General features: G+C 44.3%; 1 protein-coding gene across 1 annotated transcript in view; it reads right to left on the reverse strand.

Annotated features, from left to right (window-relative positions):
- Nucleotides 1-14,200, reverse strand: part of LOC101423385 (sterol 26-hydroxylase, mitochondrial-like) — a 30,764-nt gene extending 16,564 nt beyond the window's left edge. Inside the window, exon 1 of the mRNA XM_004469546.5 lies at nt 13,901-14,200. Coding sequence (XP_004469603.1) covers nt 13,901-14,161 — 261 coding nt within the window. The 5' untranslated portion in view covers nt 14,162-14,200. The remainder of the gene's footprint in view (nt 1-13,900) is intronic.
- Nucleotides 14,201-14,820: the final 620 nt, after the last annotated feature.

Below are 14,820 nucleotides of genomic sequence, written 5' to 3' on the forward strand. Positions count from 1 at the left end.
GCTGAATCTTGTAGCATGTGACTGATGCATTATTTTATTATCTCTAGTACAATTCTTGTGGATTCTTTAGGATTTTCTATATAAAGTGCCATGCCATCTACAAAGAGAGATAGCTTTACTTCTCCCTTTCCAGTCTGAATGTATTTACTTCTTTTTCTTGCCTAATTGCTCTGTCTAGAACTTCCAGTAAAATGCTGAATAACAGTAGTGAAAGTGGGCATCCTTGTCTTGTTTCTGACCTAAGGGTGAAGATTTCAGTTTTTCACCATTGAGTATAATATTAGCAGTGTTTTTTTTTTAATTTATCCCCTTTATCATTTTGTTTGTGTTTTTTATAGTATAATAATTCTTTCATATTTGAAAATGAGTGTCTATTACATAATTTCTTGCCTAGTTCTTATATTCTTTTTTCCCCCCACCCATGCCACCCCTCCCACATCAACAAACTCTTCCATCATTGTGGCACATCCACTGCACCTGGTGAATACATTCTAGAGAACCGCTACAGCACATGGACAGTGGTCCACATTGTAGTCCACGCTCTCCCCCAGTCCAGCCAGTGGGCCACGACAGGACACACAACGTCCAGCATCCATCCCTGCAGCACCACCTAGGACAACTCCAAATCCTGAAAATGCCCCACACCATATCTCTTCTTCCCTCTCCCAACCATCAGCAGCCACCGTGGCCACCCTCTCCACATCACTACTACAATTTCTTCCCTTACTAATCACAATATTTCCCCAGCAGAACACCAATAAGTCCACTCTAATCCAAAGTCTATTCCTCCATCTTGTGGACCTGGGATGGCTATGTCCAATCCCCCTCTATATCAAGAGGGGGTTTAGCGTGTGGAGCTGGCCCACACGCAGTGCTGATGCGTGCAAGGAGTGCCCTGCCACACAGGGGTGCCTCATGTAGGGGAGCCCCACGCACAAGGAGTGCGCCCAGTAAGGAGAGCTGCCCAGCGCGAAAGAAAGTGCAGCCTGCCCAGGAATGGCACCACACACATGGAGAGCTGACACAACAAGATGATGCAACAAAAAGAAACACAGGTTCCCATCCCATGTCCAACAACAAGTGGACAAAAACAAAAACACGTAGCAAATGGACACAGAGAACAGACAACTGGGGGGGTGGGAGGGGAGAGAAATAAATAAAATAAATCTTTAAAAAAAAAAAAAGAAGAGGGGGTTTAGATTCCACATGGATGATGGATGCAATTCTCCTCCTGCTTGCAGCTGTAGGCACTCTTTGTTCCCTGGTGCGGTGGTTGACCCTCTTCACCTCCCTGTCAGCTGGCCAGGGTAAGTCCAAAAAACCAGAGGGTAGGAGCTGCAAGTCTGTTAAGGCCCAGGGCCTGGCCATCACATGGACAGTTCAGAGATTCAGTCTCCTGAGTATATACCAATCCAAACACCAACCACAGGTCCCTTTATCATTTTGAAGAAGTTACCTTCTATTCCTACTTTTCTGTTTTTATCATGAAGGTGTGCTGGATTACGACAACTGCATTTTTGCATGAATTAGGATGATCATGTCATTTTCTTCCTTCATTATATTAATGTGGTGTATTACATTGTTTGATTTTCTTCTGTTGAACCACTCTTGCATTCCCGGAATAAATCTCATTTGGTAATAGCATATAAGTCTTTTAATATACTGTTGAAATAGATTTGCTAACACTTTGTTGAGGATTTTGTATTTCATAGGGGAAATGATCCACAGTTTTCTTTTCTTGTGTTGCTTTATCTGGCTTTGGTTTTCTAGGAATGAGGCAGAAGTGTCATAAATTACAAGAATATGGACCAAATCATTGAGAAGCATAACTTTGCCTCTGATTTTACAATCTAGATGAATAATCAGGTAAGAGCAGGGGGAAATTCCAGAGTGATTCAAGGAAAAGTCTTGTCTGGGACACTTTCAGAGGGGCCTTCAGGAAATCTGAAACACTGTCCCCAGAACATACACCCAGTGGCAAAACTCTGTAAGTAGAGCATACCTTTGTCTACAATCAATGGGAATATAGTGAACTGATGAGAATATTTCAAGAACAAGAGGTGATGGTCAGCAATGTGTGCAGAGCTGAAATGAGAATGCAGTCACACAGGTGGACATCAAAAGTAAGGACGAGGAGCCAGATAGGGGACAAGAAAAGGAGTGCCAGAAGATACAAATATATTGTGTGAGACAAGGAGGCAGTTTTTCAGTCTTGCTTTTTTAAAAAATATTTTTTTTTTATTTATTTTTAAAAGACACGGAGATCACACAAAATGTTACATTGAAAAATATAGGAGGTGAATCTCTGGACTGACTATATGATAGCCAGGCCCTGAGCCTCAACAGACTTCAGCTCCTACACTCTGGTTTATTGGACTTACCCCACTCAGTTAACATGGAGGTGAAGAAGGTCAACCACCACACCATGGAGCCAAGAGTGCCTACAACTGAAAGCAGGAGAATTGCATCCAGCATCCATGTGGAATCTAAGCCCCCTCTTGATACAGATGTGGAGTGGACACAACCATTCCAAGGTCCACAGGATGGAGGAATAGAATATGGATTAGAGTGGACTTACTGATATTCTATTCATGAACTATTGTGATTAGTAATCGAAGAAAATGTGGCATTGGTGTGGAGAAAGTGGCCATGGTGGCTGCTAGGGGTAGGGAATGGGAGGAAAAGATGAGATGTGGAGGCGTTTTCGGGACTTGGAGTTGTCCTGGGTGATGCTGCAGGGACAGTTACCGGACATTGTATATCCTCCCATGGCCCACTGGATGGAACATGGGAGAGTGTGGGCTATGATGTGGACCATTGACCATGATGTGCAGCGGTGCTCAGAGATGTATTCAACAAATGCAATGAATATCTCATGATGATGGAGGAGATTGTTGCTATGGGGGGAGGAGTGGGGGAAGGGGGATGGGGGGTATATGGGGACCCCATATTTTTTTAATGTAATATTAAAAAAATAAAGACAAAAAAAATTTTTTTAATAGAAAAAAATATATATAGGAGGGAAGCATACTTGGCCCAATGGATAGGGCATCCGCCTACCACATGGGAGGTCCGCGGTTCAAACCCTGGGCCTCCTTGACCCGTGTGGAGCTGGCCCGCGCACAGTGCTGATGCACACAAGGAGTGCCGTGCCACGCAAGGGTGTCACCCGCGTAGGGGAGCCCCATGCACAAGGAATGCGCCCCATAAGGAGAGCCACGCAGAGCAAAAGAAAGTGCAGCCTGCCCAAGAATGGTGCCGCACACATGGAGAGCTGACGTCAAGATGATGCAACAAAAAGAAACACAGATTCCCAGTGCTGCTGATAAGGATAGAAGTGGTCACAGAAGAACACACAGCAAATGGACACAGAGACAACTGGGGGGCGGGGAAGGGGAGAGAAATAAATAAATAAATCTTTTTAAAAAAATACTTCCTCTTAAAAAAAGAAAAAGGAACTTAGACTACAGTTGATTCCAAAGGTAATCATTACTGCGATTAATGATTAATTAGGGGAAGTGGACTTGGCCCAATGGATAGGGCATCTGCCTACCACATGGGAGGTCCGCGGTTTAAACCCCAAGCCTCTTTGACCTGTGTGGAGCTGGCCCATGCGCAGTGCTGATGCGCACTAGGAGTGCTGTGCCACACAGTTTATTACAATTACAAAAGGTAGATTGATATCAGACAGTAGAGTAAAAACTCCAAAATTCCATCCCCCACAGACATAAGGAAAAACAAGCACAATCTGGCAGGATCAGATTTCTCAGAGTTCTGGAAAACAATCCAAGCATTACAATGATTAAGCAAAAGTGGAATCAAGAAAAAACAAAAGCAACATAAAATGTTAGGAAAATCTTCTGATGTCTTTACTAGCCCTTTTCTCACCCCCTCCCCAGCATCACGCTGTTCCAGCACAGACTCCCAGTATGAGTCTTTGGTCCTGGATTCCAGAGGGAGCAGAGTATCCCTTAAGTGCATCCTAGGTGCGCACATGTTGGTGGCAACCTAAAGAATTAACCTAAGATGATCGTCTCTGTCTTGTCTGTCTCAAAAGTTATTCTGGACATAGAAGTAGTTGTCAGGACCACTGATAAACTATAAGGAAACAATAAAATAACAGTTGCCTGGGGCTGAGGATTGCTGGTTTACACATATAACACCTATAACAGGGAAAAAAGGCTGTACATTTCCAGGGGGAAATGGGGTATTTGGAGTATCCATATATATATGATGGATTTTATTAGGCCACATGTGCATGACCAGGACAAGATATGTGCTCAGAAAAAAGACTTGAGAAGACCCTATGATCTCACCTAGGGCTTTTCTTTAGGTTCACTGTAAGACTGGCTAAGCACTAAGGAGCCAATCTGCAAAGACTGGAAAAAGTCTTTCAGGTTTTTGTTGTTGCTGTTCTTACTACATCCAGGCATTCAAGGAAGCCTCTATCATGACACTAGCTGAATACAAGCTTAAAGAACGGAGGCTTTGGTGGCTATATCCATCAAGGGATATAATCTTTGCATAAATAGTTTGAAAACAAATCACTATAGCCTTTAACAATAAGAAAGGTAAAAAAACAGCAAACCCTGGGGAAGGGAAAGAATGGAGTTTCCAGAATTAACACATTAAAATATTCAAATACCCAGATACAAAGTAACAGGAAACGATAGTCCATTTGAGGGAAAAAAATATTGTGAAAAAAACCATCAATGAGGAAATACAGACCGATCAAATTGGTAAACAAAAACCTCCAACAAACAAAAGCCCATGACCAGATGGCTTCACTGGTAAATTTTACCAAACATTCAAGAATTAACACCAATCCTTATCAAACTCTTACAAAAAAATTGAAGAGAGGGAATGCCTCCTAAATGGTTTTCTGAGGCCAGCATTACCCTAACACCAAAGCCAGAAATGACATCGCAAGCAAAGAAAATTAAAAAACCAATAGCCCTTATGAAGGTAAATGCAAAAATACTCAACAAAATACGAGCAAATCAAATCCAACATTAAAAACGATTACACACCATGACTAGTGGGATTTCTTATGGTTAATCTTAAGTCAATGTAATACACCATATTAATAGAATGAAGGGGGAAAACCATGTGATAATTTCATTTAAACTCAGAAAATCCAGCATCCTTTCTTGAAAAAAACACTCCTAACACCAGAAATAGCAGGGAATGATAAAGTGCATTTATGAGAAAACTATAGCAAACATCATTCTCAATGGCAAAAGACTGAAAAGTTCCCTCCAAAAGTTAAGAACAAGAAAATAATGTCCACTTCTACCACTGCTATTGTACATTGTAATAGCAGTTCTAGCCAGAGAAACAAGGTAAGAAAGAGAAATCAAAGGAATCCAAATTGGAGAAGAAATAAAACTGCCTCTATTTGCAGATTACCCGATCCTATTGCAGAAAATCCCATGAAAGGGATCTACAAGAAAGATACTAAGGTTAATAAATGAATTCAGCAAAGATACATTGTACAAAAACACCACACAAAATTCAGCAGCAATCTGTTTTAGTTTGCTAAACGGTGCCAAAGCAACACACCAGAAATGGGTTAGCTTTTAAATCGGAATTTATTAACTTATAAGCTTTCAGTTCTGGAAAGTGTCCAAATCAAGGCATCATCAGGAGATATTTTCACCCCAAGCTGCAGCTGTGGGCAATGAGGTACATGATGGCACATCCCTTCTCCTCCCGGCTTTGATGCTTTCAGCTTCTGGCTTCAGTGGCATCCTCTCAGTTTCTGCAGGTTCCTCTCGGTCATTGTGGCCTTTTTTTTCTCTGTATATTTAACCCATTTATTAAGGACTCCAATAAGAAGCTTAAGACCCACCCTGGGCTATGCCTTACTGGAATAGCCTAATTAAATGGCCCTTAATTGAATCTGATCTAATCAAAACACCTACAGGAATGGACCTATTTAAGAACATAATTTTCTGGGGTCCACAAAGACTCAAACTACCTTACAGTCCAAAAAGGAAATCAAGAATTTGTCCAAGGATATAAAAGTCTTACACACTGAAAACTAGAAAACATTGCTGAAAAAAATTAATGACCTAAATAAATGGAAAGATATCTCGTGTTTATGGATTGGAAGACTTACTCTTAAAATGTCAATATTACCTAATGCAAATCCTCATCAGAATTCCTCTAGCCATTTTTGCAGAAATGGAAAAGACAATAATAAAATTCATATGGAACAGCAAGGGTCCCTGGGTAGCCAAAACTATCTTTAAAAAGAATAGAATTGAAGGAGTCATACTCCCTGATTTCAAAACTTGCTACAAAGCTACAGTAAAAAAATACATTGTGATACTGGTAGGACAGACTATGTGGACCAATGGAATAAGAATCAAGGAGTTCAGAAATATACCCACATATCTATGGTCAATGGATTTTCAACAAGATTATCAAGTCACTCAATGGGGAAAAAATAGTCTCTTCAAAAAAATGGTGTTGGAATGGAAAAAAATTGTATCATTGACATGGAGACAGTGACCACGGGAGTTGCTGATGACAAGGAAAGGGAAGAAGAGGTGTGATGTGGGGGCATTTTCAGGACTTGGAGTTGTCCTGAAAGATATTGCAGGGACAGATGCAGGACATTATATATCCTGCCATAACCCACTGAATGGTACAGCCACTGTGGAAAATAGTTTGGAGAGTTCTCAAAAAGTTAAACATTGACTTACTTATAAGCTGGCAATTCCACATCTAGGTTTATACCTTAAGTAACTGGAAGCAGGGATTCAGTCAAATTCTTGTACACCAATGTTCATATCAGCATTTTTCAAAATAGCCAAAAGGTTGAGATAAACTAAATATCAATAGATAAATGTATAAACAAAATATGCTATATTCATATGTGATGTGTCAACTCGGCCAGGTAATTGTGCCCAGTTGTTTGATCAAGCAAGCACTGGGCTAACTAATACAAGGACATTTCTGGACTTTGGTCACCAGTGACTTTACTGCATAGAAAGCTGATTATATCTACATCAGTCAGGGAGATGGCTGTCAGCAATGAGTGACACTTTAACCATTCAGTTGAATGCCTTAAAAGGGGAAGTGATTTCAGCAGTCAGGCAGAATTTCACAGCTCATCTTTGGACAGCCAGCATCTCCCGGAAACTCATCAAGGACCTACACTGGTCTCTCATTGGAGTCCCTGGTTTGCAGCCTGCCTGCAGAACCTGGACTTGTGCATCCCTAGGTCAGTGGAGAGAATCAAAAAATTGCATACTATTGGCAGATATCTTTTGTTGATTCTGTTTCCCTAGAGAACCCTGACTAATATACCATACAATGGAATACTATTCAGACATAAAAAGGAATGAAAGGAAGTACATGTGACTTAAGTAACTGAGTTCCCACCTACCACATGGGAGGTCCTCAGTTCGATTCCGGGCCCTCCTAAAAAGAAGACCAGCACACAACAAACAGACACAGCAAATACAAACAATAAGGGAGTTGGAAAAAATAAATATATTAAATAATCTTAAAAAAAAAAAAAAGAAATGAAGTTTTGATACACACTACAACATGAATAGACCTTGAAAACATAAACTAAGTGAAATAAGCCAGGTGTGAAAGAACAAATATTGTATGGTTCCACTTATATGATATAAATAGGATAAGCAAATTCTTAGAAAATAGATTAGAGGTTACCAAACACTGGGAATAGGAGGAAAGGGGAGTTATAGATTACAGAGTAATGAGTTTCTGTATTGGGTGATGAAAAGGTTTTAGTGATGCAAGGTGGTGAAGATAGCATAATATTGTAAGAGTAATTAATGCCACTGAATTGTACACATAAAAATAGGTAAAATGGTAAATTTAATGTTACATATGTATTATAAAATTTTGAAAAAAGAAATTTTAAAGAATTGTAAAAGGCAATATATACATGTACACTGTTAAAACTCAAACAGTACAAAAGGGTATTCATTGGAATGTCAGTAAATAGCTCTCCCACCTCTCACCTTCAGACCCAAGAAGCAACCATGTTACCAATTCTTTGTGTGTCCTTCTGGAGATATATTATCCACATGCAAACATATTAGTATTTATGCATATACACGACACTCTTTCTTTATCCACATATTATGGAATATTATATAATATTTCACCTTGCTTTCTTCCCATATTCTTGTCAATTAAATCATATGAATACATATATATCTTTGCCTATTCTTTTTAATGGTTGCATAAAATTGTATGAATGTGCCATAATTTATTTAATTTACTCCCCTGCTGGGGTATATTTAAGCCATTCTAATGTTTCCTAACACAATAATGCAACTTTGAATATTCTTGAAAATCTCTTTCACCACACTAGTGTATCTGTAAGATAAATGCTGGCAGCCTAACTACTGACTTGGTATTTTTCAAACATTTTTTACCTTGATACTTAACATCAAAGTTCCAATTCCTGAGGCTTTAAGGCAGTGCATCTATTATATAAATATATGCCAAATGCAATTGAAAAACATACAAACCCAGTCAAGTTAACTGAAGGATAATCTCTGGAAGCCTTGATGTTAACTTGAGTCCTGGGGGAAAAATATCAAATCCACGGTATTAGCCAAACTGAAGAGAGAATGTGTTATCAAAGTGGGGGTAGTCTTTACAAAATCCAGAAGTGGGGAGCCAGACTTTGGCAAGCCTTTGGCAGCTCTTCTCTCTCACTATCCAAGGACAGAGCTACTTAACCTAATGGACTGGCACCAGAGAAGCATATTCCACAGGTCTCTCCAAGGCCAAGATAACACTACCTACATGGATTCTACTGCTTTAGTTCTGGGTACCTGCACATCAAGAAATTTACAAATTTAGTTATAATATCTCTCCTGAGGTACCTCAATGCTAAGAATAGGGTATTGTAGATTAAACATGAGAACAAATTCTTTGGCATCCCTCCCAATACGAAGTGGGGGTCTATGTCTTTGCCTCTAGAATCTGAGAGACTCAGACTGCCCTGACCAGTAGAGTACAGTGGAAATGACACTGTGCTGGGGTTCAGGCCTAGGTCATGAGCAAGTAGCAACCTACACGTTCCATATCTTGGACTGGTCACTCTAGGGGAAGTCAGCACCATGTGAAAAATCTCGGTATCTTGAGACCACCATGTTGTGAGAAAGTCCAAGCTAGCCAAGTGAAAGGGAAAGAGAGTCCCAGCTTTCCAGACAAACCAGCCCAGGCACCAAACATGCGATGAAGAAGCTATCGTCAACATTCCAGCCTCAGCAGCTATGACATGGAGAAAAGCTGAGGAAGCCAGCCAAAAGCCAGAACTGAGGGCCAGACGTAGAGGCCCATTTGAGCCATCCCAGCCATCTTCTTGAACCATGCCTGCTGAAGTCCCAGTCCCCCATGGAGCAGACATAAGCCATTTCTGCTGCACCCTGCCCAAATTCCTGACCCGCAAAATCATGAGCATGACCAGATATTTGTTGTTTTAAGACACTATGTTTATGGGAAGTTTGTTACACAGCGATAGATAACCGGCACAGAGGGCTCCTGTGAGAAGGCGTGGGAGCATCCACGGGAGATCTGGACTCCTCAGTAAATGAACACTTGGGCTCTCCTGTCCATACCAGGTTTCCATGCTTTGGACGCGGTGAGTCAGTTCTTGCTGAATGTGCTGACGAAATTTAGTTTCTGGACCTGAGAAGCGAAAACTGAAGGGCCTACGCTTGAGCAATCTGCCCACCTCCCCTGATGATGTCTCCTCTTCACTCTCCCTAATGTCAAAATCCCAGATCAAGGAGCTGGGAAAGAGTCTCACAAAGTTTACAGTCCAAGGTATCCAGTGCTTGGTACCACTCACGGCCCTTTGGCTGGTACGTGGCATTTCCCCGTTTACCAAACATGACTTAGAACCTCCCTGTGCTCAGGACCTTGGCTGGTGCTGGAGGTGCAGAGGTGGAACAGACAGGGCCCAGGCCTCAGAGCTCCACAGGCCCGACCCTAAGGAATGCATCAGGACGGTGGTAAACATGATCAGGGGCCTGGGGCCCTGGTGGGCACAGGAGGAGTCTCCAACCCAAGTAGCCCACCCATGAGAGCTACAGAACAGGTGTCTTTTCTCATCCTCAGAGTAGACAGCTACGAAAGATATAAATTTAATATATAATTATGTATAAATTTAATGTTATGATCACATTTCATTTTTCTAGCACTCTTGACATTATTTTAGTTAGAAAAGAGAAAACAACTGGCATTTATGTTTTTTACATGTCCCCAATCCCCATCCCCAATCTCAAGTCCTACAATGCTTCCATAAACTGATGTTTTGGTTTTTTATTTTTGTGTGTGTTATAATGCAGTTATTAACAACTGAGGATCCAGGGCATATTGCAATGCCCTTAAACCCATTCATCTTTTCCCTTTGTACAGGAGCAACATGGATTGGTGGGAGAGACCCCAGTTACAGCAAAGGCATGCGTCTCCATGGGTCTAAGCTCATTACCGTAGGCCTCATCTCCCTGGCCACCATGACTGGTTCAGGGATGGGCAATAAACCCTGGCCAAGCCGGTCAGTCACGGCAATTCCCATGACCACAGAGAATGGCTGGGGAGAGAGACATGACCCAAGCTGACCCAATCACAGTGAAGCCCAAGCCAGAGCCTGGAGATAGAGATGTCAGCAAGTGGAGTCTCACGGTAGAGCTGCTGGCAGGAGCTTCAGCACCTCCAAGGACCTCAGCTCAAAGACAAACTTCTGCAGGACAGCAGAGCCAAGAGGACAGCAGAAAAGCAAAGATGTAGCCCTGATGAGATCTTGAATTTCTAGATCAAACTACACCCAACTAGTGTATGAACCAACTAGTGGTTTCAGGTATGAACCAATAAATCTGCTTTATTGTTTAAGCCAGTTTGAGTGAAAACCAGTGAATTCTGATATAATATGGACACTGAGGTGCACCCTCTTCCTCAATATGGGTATTAACTGAGTTGTATAAATTTTACATCACTCTGCTCTTTATTAACTCACATCAGTCACAGATAGTAGGAAGGGCTGGTACATTTCTCATGGGGCCCCAGGGTCATGTGACCCAGGATCTTTAGGATACAAGGGCTAGAGTCAAGGGGTTTCCTAAATCCTAGTCCTGGCATCCCCTTAAAGGCCAAGCAATTCTGACTTTCTCCTGCTTGTGGCTTCTACTAGGCACTCCTCAAATCTCTACAGTACTCACTGATCTGGAGATACTCCTGAACAAAACCACCCAGCAACTCTCTCTCTGAGAAAAGCTGACAAATCCTCAGTCCCCACTCGTGGACATTACCTAGGTGCTCATGTTTCCAGGGGTTAAATTATAGAGGGGAACTTGATAGTCCTCTGGTTTCTGGGCTTAGAGGAGCAGGGCACACCATCTCTGAGTAATATCGCCATACTACCTACAACTAAGGGAGCTCCCTCGGATCACACAGGGAGGCGCGAGCACACGGTAGCCAAGGTGCCCCAAGGCCCTGGGAAGCCCTCACCAACTTCCTCCACCAGCACCCACCTTGGCCCCCTCTTCTGCCCACCAGGTCCCGTGGTGCTGGGGGATGAGGTCATCCCAGTGCTGTCCCCCTGCCCCGCCTCCCTCCAGCCTTCTGCCTCCCCTCCAGGGGGCTGATTCTCCCCACACAGGGTCAGGCATTTCTCTCTGGGTTCAGACAGGCAACAAAGACCTTTTATTTTCTGTTTGCCCTCCCCCCACCTCCCGCTTCCTCCTCCCCTTCTTCCCTTCTTTCTTTTTGACTAGAAAATCCCTCCCTCTCCTTGGTCACAAGATGAGGCGCAGTGCCTGGGGAGGACCCTTTCTTGTCCATTCATGCCTCCCTGCTCCAGCCCCTCAGCTTCCAAGTCCCTCATGCAATTTGTTGCAAATTCTTCTAGGAGTTGTTTTACTGTCTACTTTTTAGGATTTAAAAAAATCAAAAACTTTAAAAATAATAATAATAAAACCTCTTTAACCATCTCTGAGTATCTTGTGAACTGTCCACAACGCCTGGGGAGAGGCCAGGACAAGGGGAGGGAGCAGTCTCCAGGCACAGTAAGCAGCCCTGGCTGGGGTCAGCTTCGGCCATCCAACCCTCGCAGTCATTTCCTCCCTCGTTCCTAAGTCCCAGGCCAGCTCTCTCTGGAATGAAAGAGAAATCTGCTTCTCCAGCTTCCATTTGCCACTCCCCAGCCCTGTTCCCTCAGACCCTCGTCCCCTCGGACCCTGTCCTGTCCGGTTCATCCTGCTGTACACACCACAACTTGGACTGTGCTCCTTGGGTGCCACCCTAATAACCCCACCCTGACGAGAGCCCACCATGGCCCCTACACCTGCCACATAGAGCCGGGGCCCTAGTCTGGCTCCAGGCCCTCCTCAGAGGCCTGCCCAGTTCCCAGACCCCACAGCAACTCCTCATTTTGACCTCACTGCTTGGCTGCATGGTAACCCCATGGTGTACCATCCCAGCCCAAGGACTGCCTACCCCTCCTGTCAGTCACTGACAACCAGATGTGGAGGACATATAATGCGAGTTCAATTGACCAAAAGCACCCTCTCCCCCTGTATTAGTCAGGGCTCTCCAGAGAAACAGAACTGACAGGATTTTTTTTGTATGTAAATATTAAGAGATTTATTATAGGAATGGGTTCATGCAACTGTGAGGATTGGTAAATCTGAAATCCACAGGGCAGGCAGCAAGCTGGAAAGTCTGTGAGGGTGACGTTGAATCCCTCAGGAGAAGCTAGCTGGTTGAGGTAGAGACAGAAATTCTATCTCACTGCTGAAATCCTGTTTCCCTTTAAGGTCTCCAACTGCTTAGATGAGATTCCTCTCTTTGCTGAAGGCAATCTCATTTGTTGATTGTAGATGTCATCAGCCATTGATGCAACCAATTGACTAATGATTTAAATCCATCAATAAAATATGTCATAGTGACAGTCAGGCCACTGCTTGCTTGACCGAAAAACTGGACACCATAACCTAGCCAAGCTGACACATGAAATTAATCATCACACACCCCACCCCACCCCCGGCAAATCTTGGCCCCACTTCTCTTTCCAGGGCACTCAATATCTTTTCCTGAAATTAACTGCTTACTGACCTAATTATTCCCTTGCCCTGGGTCTTTGTCTTATGAGGGCAGGGGTCTCATCTCACAGAATCCCACCACTTGGAACAGTGCCTGGGGCCTAAGAGGTGCATTGATATTTGTTAATAGCTGTTAGAAAGACAGATCCTGAATGAGCCCCTTCAATTTATTTCCTAAAACCTCTCCAGTGTAGCCCACCTAGACTCAGGGTAGGGTTCTCCAGGCTCATTTGACAGTGGGCTATCCATTCATCCATCCCTCACCACGGGATTCCACTAGATAAACCGTTCTTGCTGAAAATCTATTTCTTAATAATAAAAATGTGCCTTTTCCTTAAAGTCGGGTTTTGCTTGCACTGCCTGAGAAGTGACATCTTTTCCCCCTCTAAGGGGAAATTTGCCTTGCAAATTGCTAAGAAGTCTCTATAATCCTCCTGAAGTTGTTTTCTTTAGAAAACTCTGTGGTAGCAAGTAGATCCTCAGAATTAACCAGTGATGCTGTAACATCTGGCAGTATATCCTCTTGCATCTGTCATTGCCTTACATGGACAGGTCCCTTCTCTTTCAGTCTTTGTCCTCTTTCAGTCACACCCTCAAGTCATCCCCTCTCCGGTGCTTCCAGAAATTACCCCATTGATCGGTCTGTTTATTTCAGACGAAAGGGTTGTTGGCATTTTACTCTTTCTCTCTGCAGATTTTGAATTTATAATAGTGCCCTTCACTTTGTCCAGCGTCTCCTCCATCCCCTGCTTCTCCACCCCGGTGCTCACCCCCATCCCGTTCGCGATGCCCCGCCCGGGTACCTGGAGCTGGTGCAGCTGGAGCGCATAGCCTTGCACGAACAGCTGGAAGAGGGAACGCAGCTTCCCGGGCCCTGGAAGCTCTTCTGGGCTCCGCAGCCGCGGGACGCCAGGCCCGGCTCCGCGAGCGGAGGCTGCCTCTGCCGCGGGGAGGGCAGCGGGGAGCGCGGCCTTGGTTCTCGTCCCTGGGGGCCGGAGCCCAGGACCCGCCACCCGCGTCCCCAGCAGCGCCCAGCGCAGCCTCGCGCAGCGCAGCGCAGCCATGGCCGTGCTCGCCCCGCCGCGCCTCCGGATCCCGAGTGCCCCGCGCCTGGAAGTAAACGGGCGGGGCGGGGTCAAAGTCTGGGGCTGCCTGGGGAGGGCGGTCGAAAGCCCGCTAGCCCATTCTGGCTCTTCTCTTTGCTTCGGGCTTCCGCTCCTTCGGAAGCAGGGCCTAAGGAACATTCAGAATCCCCTTCTCCAGCTGGAAGTGCCGCGGTTGGGAAAGGGGCAGGCCACCCTAATAGCAGGAGATGCACAGGGTGACTTAGGAAGACCCTCGGCACTCGGACTAGGGCCACCTCTGCGCCGACTCTCCATCCCCAGCTCTTCCTCTAACTCTTGGCTTGGTCTAAACGCTCCGCTAGAGTGCAGGGAAGTCGAAGGCCTTGAAGGTCGGAGAGGCCCCAGCCAGAGAGGCCAGCGCTCACCTGCGCTTTTACTACCCCAAAGCGCCATCGCTCCAGGGTCCTCACTTCTCCAAAGGGACGGGAAATGGCCCCTGGTTTCCCTAGAGGCAGCTTAGGTGATCTGGGAATCTGAGGTTTAGTGAAAGGAAAGCAAATCAGGATGGCACAGACCCCAAACTTATCTGATCTCTGAACTGGGGAAAACCGAAGTTAAGTTTAAGAGTTGTTTTTGGTTTTTGGTTTTTGTTTATACAA

This window comes from Dasypus novemcinctus, chromosome 7, assembly GCF_030445035.2.
Source record: "Dasypus novemcinctus isolate mDasNov1 chromosome 7, mDasNov1.1.hap2, whole genome shotgun sequence".
Lineage (NCBI taxonomy): Eukaryota > Metazoa > Chordata > Mammalia > Cingulata > Dasypodidae > Dasypus > Dasypus novemcinctus.